At 31.3% G+C, this 26,161-nt stretch overlaps 3 protein-coding genes across 5 annotated transcripts in view; 2 read left to right on the top strand and 1 right to left on the bottom strand.

Moving 5' to 3' along the window:
* LOC148229389 (high mobility group protein DSP1-like) overlaps nucleotides 1-4,608 on the top strand; it is a 29,381-nt gene extending 24,773 nt beyond the window's left edge. For all 3 annotated transcript variants that reach the window (XM_088197540.1, XM_088197539.1, XM_088197538.1), the window contains 4 exons: nucleotides 436-918; nucleotides 993-1,156; nucleotides 3,157-3,331; nucleotides 3,406-4,608. In XM_088197540.1, coding sequence (XP_088053666.1) covers nucleotides 766-918; nucleotides 993-1,156; nucleotides 3,157-3,331; nucleotides 3,406-3,492 — 579 coding nt within the window. In that variant the 5' untranslated portion in view covers nucleotides 436-765 and the 3' untranslated portion in view covers nucleotides 3,493-4,608. The remainder of the gene's footprint in view (nucleotides 1-435; nucleotides 919-992; nucleotides 1,157-3,156; nucleotides 3,332-3,405) is intronic.
* A 1,941-nt stretch (nucleotides 4,609-6,549) lies between these two features.
* Nucleotides 6,550-10,822, bottom strand: LOC148229388 (chymotrypsin-like elastase family member 2A). The gene is made up of 7 exons (XM_088197535.1): nucleotides 9,780-10,822; nucleotides 9,416-9,707; nucleotides 8,943-9,348; nucleotides 8,724-8,833; nucleotides 7,931-8,098; nucleotides 7,701-7,863; nucleotides 6,550-7,624 (listed from the first exon to the last, which is right to left on the bottom strand). The coding sequence occupies exons 2-7, from the start codon at nucleotides 9,695-9,697 to the stop codon at nucleotides 7,422-7,424; spliced, it is 1,332 nt and encodes a 443-aa protein (XP_088053661.1). The 5' UTR covers nucleotides 9,698-9,707; nucleotides 9,780-10,822; the 3' UTR covers nucleotides 6,550-7,421.
* A 1,727-nt stretch (nucleotides 10,823-12,549) lies between these two features.
* On the top strand, nucleotides 12,550-23,458 carry LOC148229387 (two pore calcium channel protein 1-like). Its single transcript, XM_088197002.1, has 15 exons — nucleotides 12,550-12,707; nucleotides 16,936-17,099; nucleotides 17,171-17,335; nucleotides 17,398-17,523; nucleotides 18,036-18,216; nucleotides 18,283-18,415; nucleotides 18,477-18,576; nucleotides 18,646-18,826; nucleotides 20,806-21,021; nucleotides 21,096-21,215; nucleotides 21,295-21,463; nucleotides 21,527-21,697; nucleotides 21,764-22,065; nucleotides 22,132-22,238; nucleotides 22,301-23,458. The coding sequence occupies exons 1-15, from the start codon at nucleotides 12,599-12,601 to the stop codon at nucleotides 22,469-22,471; spliced, it is 2,415 nt and encodes an 804-aa protein (XP_088053128.1). The 5' UTR covers nucleotides 12,550-12,598; the 3' UTR covers nucleotides 22,472-23,458.
* Nucleotides 23,459-26,161: the final 2,703 nt, after the last annotated feature.

Genomic DNA, 26,161 nt, shown 5'->3' with positions numbered 1-26,161 from the left:
CGAAAAGTTCTAAAACCAATTACCAGATCGAAATTATTTATTATTTTAACGAAACCCGCTACACCTAATTTGTTTATTTTAAAAGCTCTGTATGCTTTGGCATCATGCTATTCACCACTCAAAACATACATATAAATAAAGGTGACTAATCGTGTTTCTTCGACGTAACATTTTAAATTACTTTTTAATCATTGATAAATAATGAAATTTACAATTCAAATTTTTATCTTACGGTTTATTTATTCCTGATTTCAAAAATGTGTGGAACCAGTTCTTAACCAATTTTTCTAGATGAATGAATTCCAAAATAAGATTTGCTTATGAACAAAAACCAGTGGCTTTCAAACTATGCTTTTCGATCGCGTTAGATTTAATATGATTTAATGTTTTAAAATGTAATGCATATTTTATAATTTTTCCTTTTTTGCTTTGCAGCATCAACAAAGTCAACAGACTCAGCGATCATCGCAGCAGTCGGCGTCTCAGCAGAGTCTTCAACAGCAACAGCAGGCCCAGCAGACGCTGCAGCAGCAGATTCAGACTGCGCAGCAGCAACTCCAGTCCGCTCAGCAGCAGCTGCAGTCCGCCCAGCAGCAGCAACAGTTGCAGAACGCACAGCAGCAGTTGCAGTCGCATCAGCAGCAGCACTTGCAGTCGCAACAGTTGCAATCGCAGCAGCTGCAACTGCAGCAGCAAGGTTTGCAGCAGTTGGCGCAGGCTCAGGCGTTACAAGCTGCCCAGCAGGCGTCTCAGCAAAAAGGCAGAATGCCCAGGGGTCGGGCGGACAATAAACCGCGCGGGCGGATAACCGCATACGCCTACTTTGTGCAGACGTGCCGCGAAGAACACAAGAAGAAGCACCCGGACGAGAACGTCATATTCGCCGACTTCTCGAAGAAGTGCGCCGAGCGATGGAAGGTAACGGTGCAATCCAACGATTCAGACGTAATGTTATGGTGAATCTTTTACAACGTTGTTGTTTCTTATTATAGACTATGCTGGATAAGGAAAAACAACGGTTTCACGAGATGGCCGAGCGCGACAAGAAGAGGTACGATCTGGAGATGCTCTCGTACGTCCCGCCCAAGGGAGAGAAGTTGGGCAGAGGGCGAAAAAGAAAACAGATCAAGGATCCGAATGCACCTAAGCGTTCTCTGTGAGTATATTATTATTTTTCTATAATAGGATTACTTCAAATAATCAATTTTTTTACACTTCTGTATCGTTCATCTTGAAAATACAGTGTTGATAGCATATCTTACGTCAAGTAAATTGAGAAAGCTCTTATTTATAATGTGGTAACAGAAAAGCAATTAATTCATTAAATTGATTGTATGGTTGCAATACCAAGTTCGTAAATCATATTTTTTTCTTCTCTCAAATCGTGGCTCTTAAAATTGAAATTAAACCTTTAATTTTATATGAATATATAATTAATTCATCACTGGAATATAAGAAGCGCCCCCCAGATCATTTGGCTCTAAATTTCACATAGTTGCTTGGAAACATTTTATGTTGTATATTTCGCTACCATAACGATGTACATAATGATTCCATCTGAGCCATATAAATTTATTTTACCCTCATAGGCTCTTTTTCAATCCAAGACAGTCGAACTTTTGAGTCATTGGTCCATTTCATGGGTGTTAGACTCAATTCTTTAGTCAATATCGATATTTTGGCAGGTATATGACTATATCCCCTTACCTAAGCCACAAAGGTTGTCCACATTTATTTATTTATCAAATAATTCGCATATACTCACTGATAATCACCACAGAAGTTTTATGCCTATCGTTTCAGGGCCTTTGTAGTATCATTCGGCCTTCACCAAAGATTATTTTTACCCTTAACCCGATTTATTGCACCCATTACGATATTTTTTTTCGAGTCTGAACTGATGATTAACTGTCCGACTGAAATTTGTTTTATTGATAATATGACAATAAATCGCATTTTTTTACTTTTAAGTAAATTATGGACTATTTGGCATTATAATTTTTATTAATATTTTCATTACAAAAATTGGCTAGGTATCCATTTAAAAGCAATATAGATATATACCCTTAAATGAGTGATGAAAAGTTCCAAATAATCAAATGTTATCTAGAAGTTTTTTGCACGTTACTGTTTGTAAGGCCTGCAGGCAGAAACTTTTTAAGTAGTGAAATGGTCTTGATTTATTTGCTTGCATGGTTATCTAATCTAAATTGCACATATGACACATCTGTGCCATCCGTAGTTTTGAGTAAAGGATTGCCGCCCTATGAACATTAAGGTTAAAAAAAATTGTGCTTTATATATCAAATGATCAAATAGCTTAATTTATTTTATAAAAAAATATTTGAGTATAGTTTTGTTTACATTAAAATAAAATTTACTATGGCGAGTTTGATGTCTAATGGCACTATTCAATTTTATGGCTATTTATGACTAATATCAGCTATTTTATTTGGTTTATATTTTTTATACGAAGTTTTTTTCCTATACTTGTTTATTCTTTGCGGTCAAATTTATTATGGTCTATATTATTTTTATTAAGCTCAAAAATATTTTATATTTAATATTATATTATACCTGCCAAAATACTCAAAACTATGTTATAAATTACTTGCAACACATTTTTAACAATATGTAAAATTAAAATATAAATAATAACTTAGACAAACCAATTTTTAAATACTTGTCCATTGTATGCTACTTTAAGAGAAAATGTGTAGGTGTAAGGTGTAGTAGAATGATCTAAACCGGATAATTATTTATGTGTTTGGAAAATTTCTGCAGCCTTTATAATTGACAACTAAATTTATTAAATTACTTTCTGCGGAAAATATAAAACATAGGTGCACCAATTTCTTGATTTTTTTACAAATACATTTAGATTTCTACCCATTTTGTATAGAAGAATTACGAAATTATTTTTTATTGCAATTTATTGCTAATGATACCTGTGGGTATATTAATTTAAATTAATAAATGAAATTCTAATATTATTATTGTTTAGTATTATATTTCAAAATTGCTTTTAAAGATGATGTTTTTCTTTGCCATTTACTCGTCATTAATCGGAAAAGCGAAAACCACTATTGTCATATGTGTAGTGTCGTTGAACCTCTTGATATTTTAAAAAGTAATAACAAAAATTTTAATTTACAGTTCCGCTTTCTTTTGGTTCTGCAACGATGAACGCTCGAAAGTCAAGGCTTTAAATCCTGAATACGGTGTGGGAAACATTGCCAAAGAACTCGGACGGCGTTGGGCAGATTGTGATCCGGAGACAAAGGCAAAATACGAAGCCATGTCAGAGAAAGACAAAGCTCGCTACGATCGGGTAAGTTTTGTTTCGTAGACTGTATAGCACACAATGATCTTGAAAGTTAGTAATCATTGCGTTAAACTCTACAGGAGATGACGGCGTATAAAAAGAAGCCCAAGGCGGACGTGCCTTTGCCGGAGGAGGAAGATGATCCCGAAGAAGATGAATTTGAATAAAGAGCACCGATGCGGCCTCTCCATTCGTAACAATAAAAGGACCTCTGATAGTTCTCTCGTCTGAGTAACGAAATGGCAGACGCGTGTACCTGTGCACTATCTGATTTAAATTTATCTTGTAACGTAGACGAAAATTATTTCTATGACTCGTTTTCATGTCAAAATGTTTATCGGGAAGATGTATATGGCTTCTGTTTTAGTGTTAATGTCTTAATCGTGTCTGTCTCGAGTGCGTTTATAAGTGCAGCGGCTCGCAGCGGAGTGAGACGACGGTCCCCGCGAGCGACGATCGCCGAGCCGCACAGCTCGTTCAAAGTGGTGTCGGATTGTTTTTGTCACATTGGTGAAAGACGAGAAACTCACCGCATGCAAAGTGCTCAAGTGTCTTTGTTGATTGGAAGTGTGGAAAAATTGTAAATAGCAATCATAAACGTATTTTTTTTATATAAATTTGCTAATATCGATTACTTAGATGTTCATAGTGTAGAATTGTATTATTATTATTCGATACGGAAGTCGACGTCGTATGCCCAAATTTGTGTTAAGATGTACCTTTTTCTAGTACTCACCTTTTTCTATTGGACATAGTAATAATAACAAATCAAAAAAATGTTTATAGCCAGCACTGGATCGATAAATTGCTAATCTTTTTTTGTTTTGTTATTATTATTGTTATTATCGTAATGGAATTTTTGACTGGTGGAGACTAGAAAATGGCCTTGTTTGTCGAGTCATCATAACTTAAATTTAGCTGTAGAACGTCGACTCGCATTCGAAACGCGCATACTTCTCTATAGTGTGTGAGAGGTGTATGCCTTCCTTTTTTCGAGATCTCGTCGCGGCGACGGGCCGCGTCCTAAAGAGTTTCAGCCGGAAGCTTTCGCATGTGATAACGCAGATGTGATGACCGTAAGTAATGCAATAATTCGTTATATAACATATATAGGTGGCATATCCATGAAACAAAGAACCTTGTCATGATGTTAGGTGTTTTGTGAGTAAATCGTCCGGTGATCTTTGGCGATTTGATTAAACCGCGGAAACAGAAAATTTTAATAATAGATTTTCTCAATTTCTCTGTGTATTGTTAGTGTTTAAATGAAAAAAAAAATAAAATGTTACTCGTAAGCTTTTCCATATTTTTCTCGACTGTACTCGAACGTTTTGTCGCGCGATTCTTCGTTTTCGATACCACAGCGACGGCCGATTACGAACGGAAAACGTGTTACAGTGTTTCCGACTTGCAAAACATGTAACAGCCACGCGAGCGAGAGACGAATCGGTCGATTGAGGTGAATGTTTGATTTGAAACCGCCGGGATCAACTGGATAACGTCCAGTTTTCATTTTTGTAACTAAACGGAGTCCAGGTTGACTTCTGTTCGTACACGAATGAATACTCATTTTTATATATGTATAATTTTTTAAAGTGAATTGTAAATAATACATTGCAACGTTGTTGCCATGCATTTCGATTGTTTTTATCGAAAAACAATTACAGTGGCTCCGTCGGAGCTACTTCTACCATCAAAAGTTGCCATATTGTCCCGTATGCGTAAACATACGTGACTGTATCCACAATTCAATAATAGATACTTACTATATTGTATAAGTCATTATTATTATTATTGTAATATTATTTAATGAAACTGTAAATATTTACAAGTAATGGATGTGAAAGTGTTTTTTAGTTAATTCATTATGCGCGAGTTGATTCGAGTATAGTAATTTATATATTTTTCATTTTTACTGAAATTTCTTTGAAATTTTGTTTTCGACGGATTTGTTATATGATATCGTTATCAATTTTTGACTTAATTAAAATATTAGTTGCAATATTTTATTTTGTACGTTATATAGTAAAATTACATTATATGTTATCATCGATTGGAAGCATATGAGATAATTTAGAACATGCAAATGTAACGTGAAAATAATTGGTTGACATTTGATATGTATTATTTGTAAGAACTTTTTAAGCAATGTTTAATTTCTATCTTTTTAAGCCAATGAAAGTTTAAAAAAAATATCGTCATTTTATTTAACTTGAAAATCCTATTCCTCTTCCTTAAAAATATACTAAATATATAAAAATCAAAAAGTAATGCCAACATTTATAATTGAATAACTATCCAACATATGATTTTCTCTACAATTTGGAATTTTCTCAATACAGTACTTTGCACTTTTCTTAGCACTCTTCAGGGATCTTATGAGGTGATAATATTTATCGCTCTTTTAACTTTGTCAAAAGACAATATGCTAGCACTTAAATTTTTATGCTTTATAGCTTTTGATACTTTCATTTAATAAGAAGAGAGAAAAGAGTATGAACTTCACAGATTTCTTTAAGCAGATCATTTACCGACGCTTCTTGTGGTGTTCCTCTCTACAAAGGTACCTGTTTTAAAAAGTACCGTCCATTGAAGAACTATTAAAATTCATATTTATGTAATAAAACATTTTTTTCCTAACAAAGTTTAAAAAATATGTATTCGCCAAATTGTTGTGATTTTTAGAGCAGATCTTTACATATACAGGCTAATAAATATAAAAATAATAATTTTAATTAAATAGAATGTGTGAAAAATCGCAGGCATTTATGTAATAGCACTCGCACACAATCGTCTCGCGGATTATGTGTTAATACACATAACTTTTTGAAAACAGTTGGCAAAGCTGTCTATAGATATTGCGCTTAATTCACCGGTTACGTTTGTTAAATATATGGTTTTTTATTTGGAAAAAGAATAATATTAATTACGCCATTTTCCATTAGAATTATTTTATCTTATATTTCATAAGATTTGTGAAATTTTCTTTTTACTTATGTTCAACTTATCTACCATCTTTGGTCACAATTTCACATACCTTTGCGATTGAATCTGCATTCTTAATAATCCTTTATTTTACTTGAGCTTTTACTTATTGCTTCATGACGTCCTACAAAAACCTGACATCTGTTCGATCTTGACTATTCGATTCTTGAAGATCATTTTAGGCTGTTTGCTCTTTAGTTAGTGTGACAAAAACATTAGCTAAGAAATAAATTCAGATATTGTAATTCGTTATTTTATAATTTTTTAGATAGTAAATTTAATACAACAAAAATATATACCTGTCATAAAATCAGATTTGAATCCAGCGAAAAATTCTACATAAAATAAGGTTATGTATTGATTTTTTGTGGAGAAAATTTTGTCTAATAAAAATCAGCTACGCGTCACACTTATCTCTAAAAAATATTTTTCATATGATTCATCGAGTTTTCGGCACTAGATTAAAATTATGAATTTTTAAATATTAAATTAATATTTAGTAAAAATTTTAGTTTCAAACATTTTTTTGCCATTATGTACAATTTTTGATATACTTAATTGTGATTTCAGCTATGTGTAAAATATATCTATTAGGTTATCATATCACAAAATTCTAAGCAATCGTCCTGACCTCTTGAAAAAAGTTCAGACATTTGGCTAGTCCAACTTGAGAGTTAAAAAATTGGTCCCTTTAAGAAAATATTACTTACACGGTTTGCCTTTGAAGCTAAAAATCATACAAATCAAATTTTGGTATAAAATTAAAATATAGACATTTTCTCATGTATTAAAAACCGAGCCGGACACCCTAAGTTGTTTATAGAGATTTTTATACTGAAAATTTTCCTAAGTCCATAGTTAAAATCTATACTCTGATTTATCTAAAATTGTACCGGTTGAAACGAAAGTTTGTCGTTCTGTTCACGACTCCCATTACTCCAAATAATTCAGAGTCACAGGTGTAGAAAATTAAAAGAGAATTATGTTGGTAGTACGAGAGGCGTTATAATCGACTATATCTAAAAATCTTATAAAAAAATACAAAATTATTGTATCTTTAACTTACCTTTTACATGTGTTTAGTGTTAACTATAAAATTTTTTAGTCAAATTTATCCAATGTGTTCATTGATCCAACTTAAGTATTTAGCCGTATCGGTAAAAACCACATAATAATCTGGATTACAAATGGGTTTGTCATTACGGGAGACAGCCACCGAGACGATTCCTCGAAGATAAAATGATGTCTTGTTGTTCGATTCGACATTCGGTATGAATAGACCGCCGCCACTATCACCGTTACAAGCAGAAGTACCTATTTTATAAGAATTTCAACAATGATTTTAATGTATTAACTAATAAATCTATTGTGGTCAATATTAAATACTAACCTTCATAATTTAAGTTTCCGGCACATAACGAATTGTTATATACATAACGGTCAAAGAAATTAGCTCTGCTCAATAAACATTGTACGTCTGATACAATTGTAACATTTCCTTCTTTCAGTTCATCAGATAATGTTTCGTTTTCGTTCAAGCCCCATCCTACAATCTTATCAAGCATTAATTGGTAAGTAATATTCTTGCTGTAAAATATTGATAAAAATCTATATTAATACCATTCCTATTTTGTTGAAGACTTTTTCTTTTTCAATGTCATTTTCTGGCCATAGACACGCAGGTTGAACGTAACGGTCAAATGAGACTAGCGTTGCTAATTTTATTATGGCGATATCATTTCTTAATGTTGTACTGTTGAAGTTATCGTGCACAATGATTCTGGTCACCTAAATAAATGTATTGATTAATAATATCATTTCTAACATTTCGATTTATATGTGAAATTAGACGGTAATTTCAAACATACAATAAGCTTCCCTCTTATAAGGTCTTGCTTGTTATACATAATCTTCGCTTGATTGATTATTTTAGAACTCTAGTTTTGAGTCTGGGATATTATAATGATATTAAAAACAAACAATGCTGAACCCAAAAAAACCAACGCAAAGAAAGCTATCGAGTGTGACTTAATCACTGGAAGAGTGCTAAATGTACTTCCAGAAAATTGTTCACAATTGATTACATTTATTTATAATGCAATTATGATATATTTGTTGGGTCTTATTCTTAAAACTCGCGTTAATTTACTGTGACCAAAATGATCATCCATCAACAAGCGTAAAAGTTGGGACCGGACAAAAGCCCTCTTTACGATCAGAACGAAACTCACAAATAAGACGCAAATGTTCTTACTGTAAATATTTTACGCCATTGAAAGAATATTTCTTTGTTGCGAACTACAAGATGAGTAAAAACATAAGATATTCTACCAATTGTATTTGTCCTCATTCTCTATATTATATTTCTATGGAAATGTTTTATAGTTTATATAGTTTTAAGATAACTATTAACCTGTCTCTCTTGGGATCCGGCGTCGCGTCCAATTAAACTATATTTTCCCATGATTACTACCAAAGAATCTGATGGTCTTAGTTGGCCTTTGATTGTAACACAATGTGCGGCTGAAACAATATTTTTTTAGGCTTAAAATTATATTTATTAAAAGTTATATTATATAAAAGTCGATTATATCATTAAACTATAAACCAATTACTAATCTTGTTTCATTACCTGTGATGATTGTCGAGACTGAAACCAATGTACCACCACATATGTAAATTTGATTTCTTCTCTTATTATCAAAAGCATAAATAGCTACATGCCATGGCCAATCGCCGTATCGGGTTGACTTTCCTTGAACTATCAATTCCGTAAAATCAATTTTGCGACTGCCGCAGTATTTATTAACAGATTCCCTTGCTACTGTAGAAATAGCTGTACTCTTGGAACCAATAATTGTTGGTGTCCACTTTTGAGGATTCTTACAAACACGCTTTCCGTTTAACTTAACACTGACTATGTTCGGAAAAGGTTTATTTTGCGGAGCTTTCACTTCAAACCATATCGTTTTTTTGGGATCGAACACTTCAATTCTAAACCCTAAACCATTCGCAGACACTCTACCCATTTCTTCGTCCTAAAATATAATAACCTTTTTAAAATAAAGTTGTTATTACTCATTTGTAAAATAAAATAAATAATACCAGTTTTAGAACGGCAGGGTTATCAAGCAAGAGATTTATTATAGCTCCAGGTATATTTTTATAAGCACTAAGATCAATCGATCCTTTCCAATAGTTTTCTTCTGAGGGACGTCGGCCAATTTCTCTGTCTATCCAAATGAATCCATCTTCGCAAGGATTGAAAACCTCAAGTGCTAACCCAACATAAGACATATGTTCTTCATCGTCGTTTTCATTTTGACAATAAACATTATTTTTCCAATTGATGATGAGAAACAACAATATCAAAAATTTATTTGTCATTTTATTGTATCTAAAAATATCGAATTGTTTTTACAGCTATTAAATGCAATCAGCAATCAAATTAAAATTAATTTCAACTTACCGAACAATGTTGTACTGTTGGAGGTCAGAGATATACTGGTAGAATCAACATTATGAAGTATTAGTCAAATGCAAGACGAACTTGTTTTACTAGAATCATTGAATGACGCATGGAATGTTAAAATCTGCATATACATATGTATGCACTTAATTTTTCCTTGTAATATAAAGACTGGTTTTAGTATTATGAGTAAAACTTGTCAAAATTGCTGATAGTTTTTTCTTTATTTTATTTGAAAAATATGGTGGACTGTGAAATATTTTTTTTACCATTTTAACAATTATATCTAGCAATTTGCTCCAATTTATATACATATGCTTATTGTAGTGACCAACAATTAAGATGCTTTATATAAACCGACACATAATATATATTGACCGAAAACATCGATGGAATAAAGCTGTATGTGTTCAGCGTGAGGTTCTATGTCCAGGTTGAATCTCAGCTAGCTAGATCAATGTGCAACTGCAGGACTGAATTACAGCAGTCCCTCAAGGAAGGCTGGCAAGAAATTAATCATTCACCGACTTACCAATTGTGGTTCAGCGTTCGTGAGCCAAGAATAATATGAGCTTGCGTAAGCTACACGGTTCGGCAATGAACAATTGAATGTCGAATGTCTTTGTAGTGTTTTTGGTGGGCTTTATATACTTGTTATGGCATCTGATGTTCTTTTTTCCGTTGACAATGGCCAAATTTCAACTGGTTGAATATGTAAGATTTCAAATTCGTTTCTAACGAAGTTGCTAATTGTATAATATACGGATGTTGATTTGCATATGATGCTGTGAATGAATGAATGGACTCCTTATCTGGAAAACTCATTTTATAATTTTACTCTAAAATAATATCCCAGCGATTTATCACCTGTCAGTCGCTCTTAATCGACGATCCCCACAAATTTATGTGTTTTAATGTAAGGCGTCCCTCTGACACACCACCTTTGTCTTAATAAATCTATTTTTCTGAATATCTATGTTTAGGGAACAATATAGAAGTGATGACATTGAGACCCTGTCGACGGCTTGTATCTCCGCTCCTGTGAAGATGATGCTTTATTTTTTCTGATTGGATTTATCGCAGTTCTAGCGAAAATAGTCGGGGTGTGTTGAAGAGAATAATTAAAATATAATTAATCAAGTGATTCATTATATTTAAATACAACATTAATTGAATAACATTTCAAGCCATATCCTTTCAACATTAGGCACAGCGTTTTCTTGGCAGAAGTATTAGTTTTGTGCAAATTTTAGAAATTAAATACAGGTTGACATTAAAAAATTCGGCAACTTCTGAATCTGAGGAATGCCGGATTTTTAATGGTTATATATAAATGCTGTATATATTTTACAAACTTAACATAATATGTATTATACTTACATATAGTGATTTAAGGTCTGCCCTCCAGGGGAGAGTTTTGGTAACGAAAACCAGGAAACGGGGTGGATGCTCTAGAAATAATACAACGGTAGTTCTAGCGACTCTCTGATTGAGTTCTATCTTATTTGCTTAATTCCTCCATATTTATAGTAAATATTTAGGGGGAGGACTCGCGCTTTGGTGAATTTGGTATCTTTTGCTGAAGACAAGCTGTGAAAAAAGTTTGTATATGTAATGGGGAGGCTCCGCTCTTTTCTGCGCGAGTCCTTCCCCTGTATTTGATTGAGTACCTATTGCAGTAGAACGTAATCTGTCATCAGCATGTCGCTGTTCAGCTTAACTTTCAAATAAAAAGTTAAAAATAGCACAGTTGACTTAGAATGGCAGCCAAAATGACATGTGCAAATGTCACATCGCTACTGTTCACTGTTTGAGATTCTTGTGACAGACAAAGCACGTGGATTTTCTGTTTTATAGTATAGATTCTGATTTTCTTTGTTTCATATGAACAAATGTTGGATTTCTTGTAAATAATCCTAATGAAAAGATAGTACGGCTAGAGCATTCAACCGATCTTGACTAATCGAATTGTTTTAATACGTGTTAGAGTGCTACACTGTTCAGCATCATATTTTTTTATCAGATTAGGTGACGCAAAGTGTTCTTGTTTTTAAACTATTTCAAAGTGATGGAATTATATACATTCAAATGAGTCTGCGTCAGCTGGCTCCATGTGCCGCAGCGACGGCTCAGCTCTATCAACTTAGTAATGCACACACCCGCCAAAAAAATGTATTGAGTCTTCGGCTAGAGATTACTGGCCCTAGCGACCAAAATATACGACACGTATGCAGCGACGCACTGGTCACAGTCTTCTCACGTTAAATTATTACGTTTGCGTAAATAACAATTGATTAAAGGATGTCAATTAAAAAATTGCATACTTACAATTGCATATTTAATTTTTTTTAATCTAAATTGTCTTGAATAATTCAATAAGTATGACTTAAAGACGAGCCGCCCCTGAATGAAATTAATATTGCATAAAGAGGGAAAATTCGAAGGTAAACTTTAGATTATTCTTATACATCTAGGGAATTTATCTAAAAATTGCTTGCGTTGCACGATAAAATTTTGGGTATATTTAAGATTTTAATTTATGAATATTTGTGAAAAAATAAATATATGGCAATTTAAACATAATTTTTTTAAACTATTTTCGATGTCGCCTGAAAAAAATAGGTTTCGTGCCCATATATTATAAATTTAACTTTGTTGTAAATATCGCATTCATTACAGAAAAACCTGATTGAGAACAAAGAAAACATTTTTTCATAATGCCATCCCACTCCCCACCATATTTTTGCTGCAGTTGGTATCACTGTAAGTCATAGACAAGTGCGTCGCTTGTCGATGACAGCTGTCATCGGGCGCCGGCCATGGTGTCGGGCGCGGCGAGCGGAGAGCTGGCGGCCCTCAAAAGCGTCGTCACTCCAACCGACGGCTACTCGCGTTTTACAGATGACAACTATGGATCCAACTACACAGGTAAATTCATTAGTCTATTTTTAACCATCGACCGAAACTAATTATAATTACCATCGCCTGTCACTAGTGTAATCGGACAATTCCGTTTCACTAACTCGGATAATTCACTGTTCTTGTTTACCCACTAGAAAAAACAGCTCTACACTGAATGACCCAGTTAATCATACATGATTATATTTATAGATAAATATAGTTATTAGAGATATTTTACAGCTAAATTTTATTGATTGTTTACGATAATCATTAAAATAAAATAAACAATATTTATTGCCTTTAATTATAATGTATTAGAGGAACTTATGAGTAATCAATCAATACACATATGCATAAGTTTATTTTTTTTTCGAATCAATACTAACCATCATTATCCACAACCTTTTACCATATTTTCTGTAAATTTTCGATTTCTTTATTTTATTTTACTTTACTTTATTTTCTGTTGATCAGAACCTTCCGTTTCTTCAATCATTTATTATGTATGATAACAGCATTGATTAGGAAAAAGCCATTTTAAATTGCTATATTGAACCCATTTCACAGTTACGGTGAAGATTCTGCTTAGAAATATATTAAATTTTTCCGAACCTGAATTCCTTGTCCAGATTACTTTCCGATTTTATGAATATGTCTTTGTACTGTTTATCAAATGACCCTAAGTTTGTCAGCTATTTCTTGCATGGTCAATGAGTATTTTTAAAGCACAAAAAGTTTTCAAAATCAATATAATCACTTATTGACTTGCAAAACATCTTGTATAATATTCAATCACGAAACAAAGTGCAATGAGCTATATATTTTAATATATATCCAATAAAAACACGTCAGACCTAAGTATAACTGAATCTAAGTTAGGTTAAGACGTAGGTATTAAACCCTATTATAATATAATTTTTATTAATATTAAATGTTGCGCATTTTTGCATAACTAATTTTTCATACACAGTACAACTAATAAAACGTAGTTATGAGTCATAATTCTCATGCTATACTTTTGATACACGCCCTGAATTGATTTCCTACATGTAATATAAACTATTTTTATTTACAATTGTAATTGAATATTAAAAAGTTAAAAACAAATAAAATTATTTTTTTAATTAAAGATAAAATGCATTGTTTTTAACAATACATTTTATCTTTAATTAAAAAAAAAAAAAATTTATTTGTAAAGTTTGACTCAATCTCAGCTAACAATAAGTCATTTATATTGTGACATTAATTGTCAGATTTATAAAATTATATCGTCGTTTAATTTATGTATAATATATTGTTCAGAAAATTATGTATAGAAATATAATGAAAATATTGTAACGACTTTAATGTGGACGCAAGTAAATGTGTATAATACAATCTCGCAATCTGTGTAGCTCGAGACTGATATAAATGGGCCCAATAGCCTTTAGTTCGCTAGACTACAGTAGGGCAGTTTCGAACGCTCACGCATATGAAAAAACACAAGCGCTTGGAGAAGTAATCAGTTCCCGGTCTGTTACACACATGTATGTATGAATATTATTTCACAATGTTTATGAGCTAAACTGACTATATGCAAGGGTGAATGCCCTTATATTAAAATTCTTAAATAATTAGTAACGTCTATAAAAAAAGTTAGGTGATTATTTGATTATACAGCATAATTTAATGAAAAAAAAGTTTCTTTTTATTTGGTTAAAGAGAAAAAAATTTACTTTATCTTTGGATAATTCGGCTTTTAGCTAGCAATGCACTATAAGGAACGTTAAGGAAACCGCCCTCATTCCGAATAATTTGTGGCTGTGGGCGTGTAACGAGCACTTATATTGTTTTAGATAACTAATACCTATCATTAGATAACTAGTATCTATGTGTAAGATCTTACAATACAATTTTTTTTTTAAATAAACCGCACAATTTTTTACAGTTTTACACAACCAATATTTACTAAAAATATCAGGTTGTTTCATAAGTCTTAGCGTTTTTTAAAGTGCGGGTTAAATGAGTTAAAAATTAAAACGTGTAATACTTTTACTAAATTATATATTCTTCATCTTTTTCTACAATTATTCTCCACATGTTAATAATTGTTTTTTATATTTGTTAAATAATAAATAAAATAATGTATTTTTGGAAGCAATAAGTTCATTAATGTTTTTCTTTATATCCGTTTTTATAAAATATTTTTTTCCACCTAAAAACTGTTTCAGGGATCTAAATAGATGATAATCATTTGGAGCAATGTCTGAAGAATACGGTGAGTGAGAAAGGAGTTCCCAAGAAAATACATTGATTTTTTTTATCGTGTTCTTATATATATATAAATACATAATAATTACTAATTCCGATCTCCCAGACATAGTACAAATTCAAAAACACTAGGGTCTAAATAGGTTTTGAACCCATAACTTTAAGGTTTAGTCATTGACTTATACCAATGGTCTTTCATGCTGATTTAATTGAAGATCTCAAGGCATGAACGTGGTTTAGATATATTGAGTTGCATAATATTTTTTTTTAAGGACGATGATTGAAATAAGCAGATGGAAATATTATAATATGTTTGATATACGTTTTTTTAAATTTAAAACTAGAAAACTGTAGTTAATCATTCTGTTACATTATTTTTTTAACGGTAGGTAAAAACATTGAAGAATTTCATTAATTGCATTGATTATATTTCGTTAGAAATAGTTACCGATTTTTTATTATACTATTTTTAACGTAAATAAATTTATGCCTTACATAATTATTTCTTTCATTAAATAAAACAATAAAAATCCATAATAAAAAACACATTAATGAAAGAAACATGTTAAATATATGGTTTTAATATAAAATTGTATTTAACATTTGTCTTTTAGCAATTTTTGAGCAATGCGATTAGTTTATTTAATAGAGCTTATAAAACATAGCCTAATTGATATTACAAATCATTTCCAATTTATTTTCTTGTCTTCAATATATAATTTTTAAATATTTATATTGTTAAAATTTTCTTTATAAAAAGTTAATGAACGTCTCCTTGTTTAACCTTCGATTGTGTAAGTTATTTTTGTAATATAAAGATTATGTAAATAAAAGTTCGACTCAATATTGAATAAAAATTAATCATTTATTTTATGACCTCTATTGCTAAATATTATATTTATAAAATAAAATCGGCGTATAATTTATGTATAATATGATTTTAATATATTTTTTTTATATAAAATATTAACTTATTAAAAACAGATAATTAAACCTTTCAGGTTTTAAGATTTTTGTTCAAATTAATTGTTTTTTTTTTACTTACTTTAATACTATTGTAGATTTACGGCACCCTTCAAATTGACAAGTTTCAGATTTGTATTCCGATTTATCAGACAGTATTTGTCCTGTTTTTTTTACGACTTTTTGTATCTGAACAATGCAAATATATTAACACTATTTAATTTTTGAAAATCTGATCACTATATACCTATTTTTAATGACACCTGTCAAATTGACAGGTTTATATAGTGTTAACAAAATACTCTAAAAAGTTATTGCATTTTTATTATTAATTATAATATATAGAACATATTTATTTCATTTAAACTTGGATTTTAAATTATAGGATATGATTATGTATTTTATAAAAATCACTACAAAAAATAGCATATATTTTTTTTATTATCTTAGTAATTTAGATATTTTTTTGCTAACTGCGTGTGACATGTAAGTTATAGACAACAAACGTCTTAACAATCTGGTTTTTATTAAAATGTATTATTAGCTGTGCATGACAACACTTTACATATGACAACAGATAAAGATACACATTTTAGTTTTGTATGTATTTTTACTTACATTTATTATAAATTGAATTATCTATTTGATAAAAGGTGCAAATTATTATATAACGTCTACGTTAGTAATTTTACTTTTATCTCTGAATATACTTTTTTTATTTATCTGTTCAAGAAACGTGAGAGAGGCATGACCTACTATGCATCAGAGTAATTATTTATTTTTTCACAATGTTGTATCATATAACAATTTAGTTGATATATTATCAGCGTTGTACATATTACACTATAAACAAATTGATAAATGTATGAATTGCATTATTTTATGTAACTTTTAAATCAATACAATTAGATCTAACGTTATTCATGTGAAATATAATTTTATTATTACAATGATAATGCAATTGTCTATGATTCATTAGAATCAAGTTCGGCTATTGTTGATATTTGGTACGTTGTTCATCGCCATATACTGTTTATTGCAGAAGTAACAAATCCAGGACTCAATGCAGAAACTGCAGCGGATCCGGTGCGGAGCGCCGTCTTGGACCTTGGCAGCCGATCATCTCTCAATCGTTCGAACAATGAATATTTGACAGAAGAGGATCATTGGGAGATGAACTATCATGAAGGCGCCATATATTTAGAAGTAATTTATCATTAACAAAGTACCTTTCAATAATATATATATATAATATATATATTTTTTTATGAAAACAGGAAGGTCAAAATAATGAAAAGTTTGACTCGCATCCATCCAGTCCTGGTGAATTACCAGCTTACCTCAGGGTTCACAACCCGTGGTATCACGGTCTCGATTTGGCCGCATCTTTGATTCTAATACTGTTGGCATTCACTGAAGATCCCGCAGTGCCTTTATTCCAAGTAATGAGGTTGTAATTGATGAAATTACTTGATTATTTAATATAATATTAATTGTGTTTTAGCTTCCCGTTGGTATACATGGGACAGTAGAGTTATTAGCGCTTAGTATAATTGGCGTGGAACTTTTTCTTAAGTTAAAATGGATTGGTTGGAGAACTATTTTGAAACATAAACGCACAATGCTTAAGGTATATATGTACTCCTTTATCTTCAAATTATTTTTTAAAATTTTGATGATTTTGAAATTCTGATATCAATATGTGGTACCAGACACCTTTTAAGTGAAAATGAGATTTACATTCATAAGATATTTTTGTGCAATAGAAAAATTTAAAACTACTCCAAAATTGGACTAATTTAATATGTTTTGTTCCTATATTTGTTATTTCAATATAACAAAACCAATTCCTCGTCTCTTCTAGTCTTTTGTAAGAACAGACCAGTCGCATACAAGTAACAATTAAAGTCAATTTAGTGACAATTCAGACTAGTGGTTGTCATACAGACTACATGAATAAATTACGCTATACAACTACTTTTTATATTTTTTCTGCCACGATAACGACATGACTTAATTCTTATGTAAAATTACACGCTGATTTCAGCTGCGTCGTTAGTTTTCTACAAAAAGGTCTTGATTCTAAAATATAATCAATTTTGTTATTGAATATTTTCTAATATATACTTTATAATATTTCAGTGTATTACTTTATTCATCATGGTATTAGAAGCTTTCATCGTTCTCGTGCGACAGTTATCTCACTTTCGAGTGACAAGAGCATTGAGACCAATATTCCTCGTCGACACTCGTCACTGCGGTGGCGTACGAAGATTTATAAGACAAATTCTCCAATCTTTACCTCCAATATTAGACATGCTCGGTAATAAAACAAATCCATTCTCCTTATTTTATTATTATTTTTCTAAAACAAGACGTTCACTTTCAGGACTGTTATTATTTTTCGTTACTACCTATTCTCTCCTCGGTTTTTATCTATTCTCCGAACACATAGACAATCAACATTTTAACTCGATAAGCAACTCGTTTGTCAGTATGTTCGTCTTATTGACGACAGCCAAGTAAGTTTTATTTATAATGTTATAATGAATTGTTTGAACTGTTAACTAATATTTATTTTAGCTTTCCAGACGTTATGATGGCTTCGTATGCTAAAAACAAATGGTACGCTATATTTTTCATCTCGTACATTGCCACCGTTCTCTATGTCTTAATGAATTTGGTTAGTGAAACTTTGTTATTAATTATTCATATCAAGATCTACTTTTTATTGGGATTTTGATATCGATAGATGCTCGCTGTTGTATATGAGACGTTCACTCGCATAGAACGAGAGAAGTATCGCCGATTGCTTTTACATCGGAGACGAGCTTGTCAACATGCATTTCGTTTACTCGTCTCTAAACAAGCTCCGAATGCAATACGCTTCAGACAATTTCATGGACTCATGAGATACTTTGCTCCGCATAAAAGTATTTAAAAGAACATTAAAACTATTGCTACAAAAATAAACATTAATATCTCTGATAAAATACCTCAATAACGGCCCTTTAGGTACTTATTACACGGCATAAACTTGTATATCTCTTGTTTACAATATCAGATATAGAGATATCTGGTAATCTTGTAGTGTTCTATTATCATCAAATTTTTCATCGGAACTTCAGTAAACTTGCCAGCTTAAAAATTGAGATTGTTATCAATTGCTACAGCGATGTATATTTGTATTCGTCATTAAATCCTTTTAATTTAATGAAAATATGTGCTGGGTGTGACTTTGTTAATTGTGACGCTAATTTATCTGGTATATATTTTTATTGCATAATACAAGGTGTCAGTGTCGAGCATCAGAGTCCAAAATAGAGTAGTCTTAAAGATCTGATAATTTGGTGCCGTTCAAATGAGTGTGTTTGTGTGTGTAAAATCCGATTTATTGCGAAACCTTTTATATGTTTTCTATGAGCAGCTTTGACGATTGGTGAACGGGTTTATTTCGACTAATTAGTCTGTATGGTCTATCTCCACCCATATATGAGTGATAATTTAACAGTATTTTTACGCGAATAAATGAAAACATTTTTTTTTGCCATATTAACCAGGCGCTTAAACGATGAGATACATCAATATGTATGTCCTCGTTTAAGCGCCCGGTTAATATGGCAAAAAAAAATTGTTTCATTTATTTGTGTTTTCATTTTTCAAACATGACAAATGCTTAAAAAAATATTAAAAGGAACGGTTCATTTTTATAGTTTAGAGGAAGCTGTTCGGAGAGCTTTTACGCTTTCGAAAATCTGTGGCGATCTCTATTTCTGGGTGTCTTCATATCGCGTTTTGCCTAAATCAGGGACGGCCAACCAAAATGATCTTGCGGGTCACTTTGGAAATGCATTATAACTCCGCAGGCCACATATGAAATTATATATCCCCATATTAGATTTAGATATACTATAGACATTTTTTTGGAGTGAGAAATTGAAACGTAATGAGTTATTATTATTCTTACATGTAAACATAAATAATATAATAATAATGATACTAAACATACATTGTAAAAATTCTCGCGGGCTGAATTTTTGACTTCTGAGGAGTGATAATTGTTTTTGCGCCCTCATTTTGTCCAAAATTCGGTTTGAATATACTTTGACCAATGCTCTCATATTAGAAGTCCGTAATTATATCGATAAGGATAGCTATCATATTTTTAAAATATAGTTAATATCAAAGTGCAGACAAATTATGAAGCAACATGCGAGATACGACGTCAGTCTGTACTTCTTCCGCTAATTCTCCTCTGAGATTTGAGTTGAATATTTGTTCCATTGTATCTGTTTTTGTTTGTGCTTCCCCGGACCAGTAATTGTTTATTTTTGTTTGGACTAGATGTTCTGGACTTCTCGGTTTCTTTCTATTGTTTGTTGTCACTGTTTGCTATTCTAGGTTATTGTCCATTTTTTTGCGTCAGTGGTGTGATGCACTTGTTTGGCCGCGATAACGATAATTATTTTATACACACACACTCACTAATTATACTTGGACTTTGAATTTGCGTTTGCTTTGAATTTGCGTTTGCTATTCGAACGACCGTTTCGATTGAGCATTGTCTTGTAACTGATAATCTATATAATAATAAATGATTTTTGAATACTTTCAAGGCGAATTTTTTAAAACAAAATTAACATTAGCCTTAAATTAAAACAAGGCTAATAAATCAGAATATTCTACCTATTAATTGATTTAATTTATATTTGTAGAAAATATTTCATTTACAGTGGATATGACTTATCTAAATCGATGAGTCACCCCTTATCTTACTTTTCATTTAAATAGATTTTATCTGCAAAATTTAATAAATAAAAAAGGAAGACGTTCACATTTATTTTTGTAGCAAAATTTGCGATTTTTATGTATATTTATTGTATTTTATTTTAATATAAATTTTAATTTATAGATACACTAGACGTTTTACTCATGTTTAAACAGCTGAACGCTTCTGGTACCGGTGCTATTAGCTTGGACGAGTTTTTGATGGTTTACGAGTGCGGAGCCCTTCGTTGGGCCCCTCAACATGGTAGAGCTCCGTGGTACGGTTCTTTAGGCCCTATTGAAGTCATCGGAAGAACTGCTTCTATCATCGTTAATTGGCCATATTTTGAGCATATTGTTTGTATGTATTTTAGATATTGTTCATACAATATCTGCAATATAATATGGATTGTATGTGAATGTTTGTTTTTATAGTTGCGCTGATAATTGGAAATGGAGTCTCAATGCTGATACGCTGCTTCGAAGTTGCTGGAGGCTTACAAGACAGTGCGAGATTGTTTTGTGCTTCTTGGGACACCTGGCTGTTTTTGATATGTAAATTTGTTTTTTCTTAGAATCAAAGTGATATATATATGAAAATATAATAGCCATATTAAAATTTCATATTTTTTAGTATTCTTGATAGAAGCTGGCTTAAGAATGATAGCTCAAGGTATGCGAGTATATCTGTCCAGCGGTTGGAACGTTTTTGATCTGGTAGCTACATTGCTTGGAATCCTAGGCGCAATTGTATTAATTCTATCCCCAAATTTCATCATTGTCGTCATATTCAGACCTTTACGGTAACTTTTTGTTTTGCTTGAGTCAACTCCAGTGAAAATCCATTAATTAATTATTTAATTCAGATTAATGCGTCTCTACAAACTGAAGAAACGGTATCGTGACGTGTTTGGTACTTTAGTGCTCCTCTCTCCGTTGATGTCTTCAGCCGCTTGCGTCATGCTCGTGATGTATTACTTCTTTGCTATAGTCGGAATGGAGCTGTTCGCTGGATATGATATGAGAAACTGTTGCGTGTATGTACAATATTTCAATCTATATCTATCTATGTAATTATCATAATGTTATTCTTACATCTATAGAAATACAACCGTCGAAGACTTCTACAAGTATTCGGCAAATAGTTCAACGGCTCTGGGATACTACTATTTGAACACCTTCGAAAATTTGCTTACTAGCGGAGTCACATTGTTTGAATTAACCGTTGTTAATAATTGGTTCATTATCATGAATGCTTACGCATATGTTGCTAATCAATGGAGTCGGATATACTTCATGGTATTCTATTTGTTCACTATGGTCGTATTGACGATTGTTGTTGCTAGTGTATTAGAAGCTTTTCGCTTCAGAATTCATTACAAAAGGAGCACCAGCAAAAGAGACGGTATTTCATATTGTATTTATTACTTTCATGAATATTTTCATAATAAACTATTATTTTAATCTACAGAGGAAAAGCTTTTACATGAAGAAGTACACATCAGTTGGGAAGAAGTGCAAAGACTCGGAGTCGACGGTCCAATGTCAGACCATCTCAGACCATATTTGCCTGCTGGAGTAATATATTTTTTAACACTTCACTTTTTAAAAGCATTTTTTATGATCTTAATATTTTTTAGAATATGATGACATTCATCGGTTCTAGACCAAGAACAAGAGAAGTGTTACAGCGTCGTATGTACACAAACGAAATTGAAAAGTGGTTAGCTGAAGCAGCCGAAGAAGAAAAGGAGAATGTGTTACCGAATGCAGCTATAGAGGAAGAAGGATCCGATCGCCAAATCCTTTAACGTCATTTTTAGATGCTTTTATGTACGAGTGCTTCCATAATATCATATCGTCTGTGAAGTGTCTCGAAGCTAAATTTATTGGTCTCATTTCGAATGCGTAATAATCGTGTAATATGTAACCAAAGTTGTGTAGTTTTGTCTTACATGTATGTATGTATTTTTATTGTTAATGTGATTTTTGAATAATACTTTATGTATCATTCCTTTATAGACAAATATTTTATTTATTTTATATAGAATTTATTTATTCATCCTATATATTGATAATATTGACTCATAGATTGTATGATAAACGACCAGTATTCTTAGTGTTAGATGAACTGTAAAAGGTATAAAATATGATATACATAGATCTTTTGATATGTAAATGTATATCGTCTCATATGAATTATTTTGTTATGATCTGTTGTTGAAATGAATGAAAATTATCATAAAATTATGCATTGCCAATAAAATATTTTTTAATATTACACAATTGATATTATCAATCCTCAATCAATGAGATTAATCAATACTTTTATATAATGAACTTCATTTTATATTTTTATCTGTTGCATACGTTGCTTATTATAGAAAAATATTTACATGTAGCATTAAGCTTTTTTCTTAGCGAATTAATTTGCACAATAGTATTTCGAATGAAATTTTGATAGCATTAGCACACGTGCATTACTAATGGTGATATAAACATATATTAATTGTTAAAAATAAATTAATTAGGAAGAGTATTAACGTAATGTAATACGTTTTAGAACTAATAATAGGTATATAACTAATTTGTGATTTTTTGCATGAACAAATTATTTTTAAATTATTATTACGATACTCATAAATTGCAATATCAGTATTTATTTATCAATTCCATTTATCATCAAATACTTAAGTAACTTGCCTGAACCATTATGAATTGTTTTGACTTTGATATAATTTTTAATACCTGATGTACCTAACATAGTTACTTAATGATAATAAAATATTTACCTCTAATTTGAATCGATTTTTATTTGCTACTAAACACTTGAATCCATGGAAAGTTGGTTGAGAATATCATGAATAATGCTGTAATTTTTTAATACATAATCAGCCAAAGCAAACATTACACACACAAGTCTTAGAATAGTTAATGAATGACTTGCACATAACAATCGTGCACTATCTAGTTGTAATATAAAGGCTTTATATTATCAAATACTAGGTATTCAAATTGTATTTTAAATAGCTATTACTGTGCTGAACTTTCTATCTAATGGGACAAATATAAATTTTAGAATGTAATGTATAATATCAACATGACTTAATTTCAAACATCTCAAAAGAATTTTCCACTATAATTTTTTTATCTTGAATATGTAAACTTAAACACAATTCCATCTCCCCATTCATGTGCTCCAAATTTTGCTCAGTTCCATCTAGGACTAGTCACTACCTCCCGTGATATGAATGTATATTATATGGGTTAGAACGGCGTAGTCTGTAAGGAGCCAAACAAATAATCCAGAGCCATGGATTAAATCTGCAGTATAGTTATTTTGTAATTCGCTTTGATATTGCTTATATTTGTGTACTATTTTTGAAGAATCGTCTACCATACGAATTTAAATAAAACAAGAAAGCACTCTGCAACCAATCACTAATTTATTTGCGTTAAATCTTAATTCCTAGATTAATTATTCACTGTTAGTATATAATAAAAGAAAACATATCTAATATATTTACATATAAATATTTTTCAATATTAATAAACTAATATAAAAAACGGTCAATGTTGTTTTGCAGCGTTTCTGGGAAGTATAATCTTACAATTCTTGTCATTCGAGAAGTTTGCTTATTATTTATTGATTATTAATTTAAAAAACGCAATCTTCTACACCAGGGCTGTCCAAAACAGGCAAAACAATTCTGTTTTTGGCTGGTGAAACTTTTTCAAGAGGTCACTATTTGCATAGAGCATTGATTCCCAAAGTGGGCTTTGGAGGAATCTGGGGGAAGTAAGGGAGTTGTTAAAGAGCAACAGTAAGCTATAAGAAGATGGTAAAATCGAATGGCAAATTCATTGCTGTTCATTGTATGATATATCGATAGCATTTAATTATAAAAACTTTGGTGATCGCCAGCGTCGCTCATTGCAATTCACAATTACAGCAATTAGAAAAATAATAAACCATGCATTCAATGATTACGATGAATACTTGTACTATATTATCTTATACTTATCTATACATAAATGAGGCTTATGCAACGTTAGCTGTAAACTTTCAACCACCACAGTAAATTTACTGTCTTTCGCTCAAAAGATATAAATGGATTACTTGCCAGCATACAATAAACCCAGCGTAACTCGATACATCTGTTTATCCTGTGCCGTCTACTCCACGGAGGTGTCTGTTTTGAGAAGTACCATTCTTCGATGAACTATTGAAAATCATATTTATGCAAATATATACAAAAATATTTATTTTAGACTCATTCTCAAGTGCAGAATTGCAATTACCAATAGTTGATATTTAATAAAGAGTATTATGAGTTCTGGTAGCAAAATCAGATACACATATTTTATTATAGTGACCAATCAAGAAGACGCGTGATGGAACTATATTATATTATATTTTTATTTGCTATATAAGAATACAATGAACAGGTGTACGAATTAATGGCCAGTTGCGGAATAAGTTGTATCTGATTGTCCCTTCTCACGATGGCTTCTTTCAAGGTTCACTTTGACCTCGGTGAGCGGCGAATGTCAGCTGTCTTTTAGAGCAGAGTTGTGGACCAGATCAGCTGACTCTTAAGGTCGGTCGACAAAAAAAATTTCGTCAACGGGGTTGTTGAAAATCTTAGTATAGGACTTGATACAATATACTGATAATGACGGTTCTGAAGGCATTTCTCGAATCAGTAAGATTGGACAGATCTTTTCTATAGTAAACATAATCTTGAATTTAATTTAATTTTCTATCGACCTATGTATTTAATATGATCTTTATATTTATATATGTATTCATCGTGTGAATCCAATAAAAATAATATTATTGCTACATTACATAAAAAATATTTAATAGTGGAGAGTTTATTTAATTTAACATTTTATAGCCTATAAATGTATGTTGTCGTTCGTCATTGTAAGCCTCGTTTATAACACAATTTATGGTAAATTAAGAGCAGAGCAGACAATCTTTGTATGCTTTTAATAAAATCATTATTTAGACAAGCGTACTTAATATGATAGTTATAAAACAACTTTAACTCTGTCATAATCATAATCTTCATCATTAATACCAAAAGTTGAATTGAAAGTATTTTTGAGTTGATGACGAACGATCGCAATCAATAGACGAAGAAAGTCGGAAGGAGATGTATCTTTAATTTGCTCATCAGCATATTTTTTATTTTCTACTATTTCCTATAAACACAATAATAAAACTTTTTGCAGTGTACTTTATTGCTACATACTTATTATATATGTAGATACGTGCATATGCATACACTTATGTAATTATGGAATTGTCTCTCAGTTTCATTGATCAGTCAAACAATTATCATTCACTAGTTACGATTCAAGTTTTTTTTTTATCAAAAGCAGCCGTTGTTTACCTGCAAATCCAGTTTTCATAATGTGTTTTGCGAATTTTGCCTTGTCTGAGTTATGCGCTATGGCATTGAATAACTTTAAGAACGCTTTGATTCCGAATT

Source organism: Plectrocnemia conspersa, unplaced genomic scaffold (assembly GCF_051122295.1).
Source record: "Plectrocnemia conspersa isolate PC_06_02 unplaced genomic scaffold, ASM5112229v1 ptg000011l, whole genome shotgun sequence".
Lineage (NCBI taxonomy): Eukaryota > Metazoa > Arthropoda > Insecta > Trichoptera > Polycentropodidae > Plectrocnemia > Plectrocnemia conspersa.
Note: the sequence above shows the minus strand (reverse complement) of the source record. Positions and strands in the feature narration are given on the sequence as shown.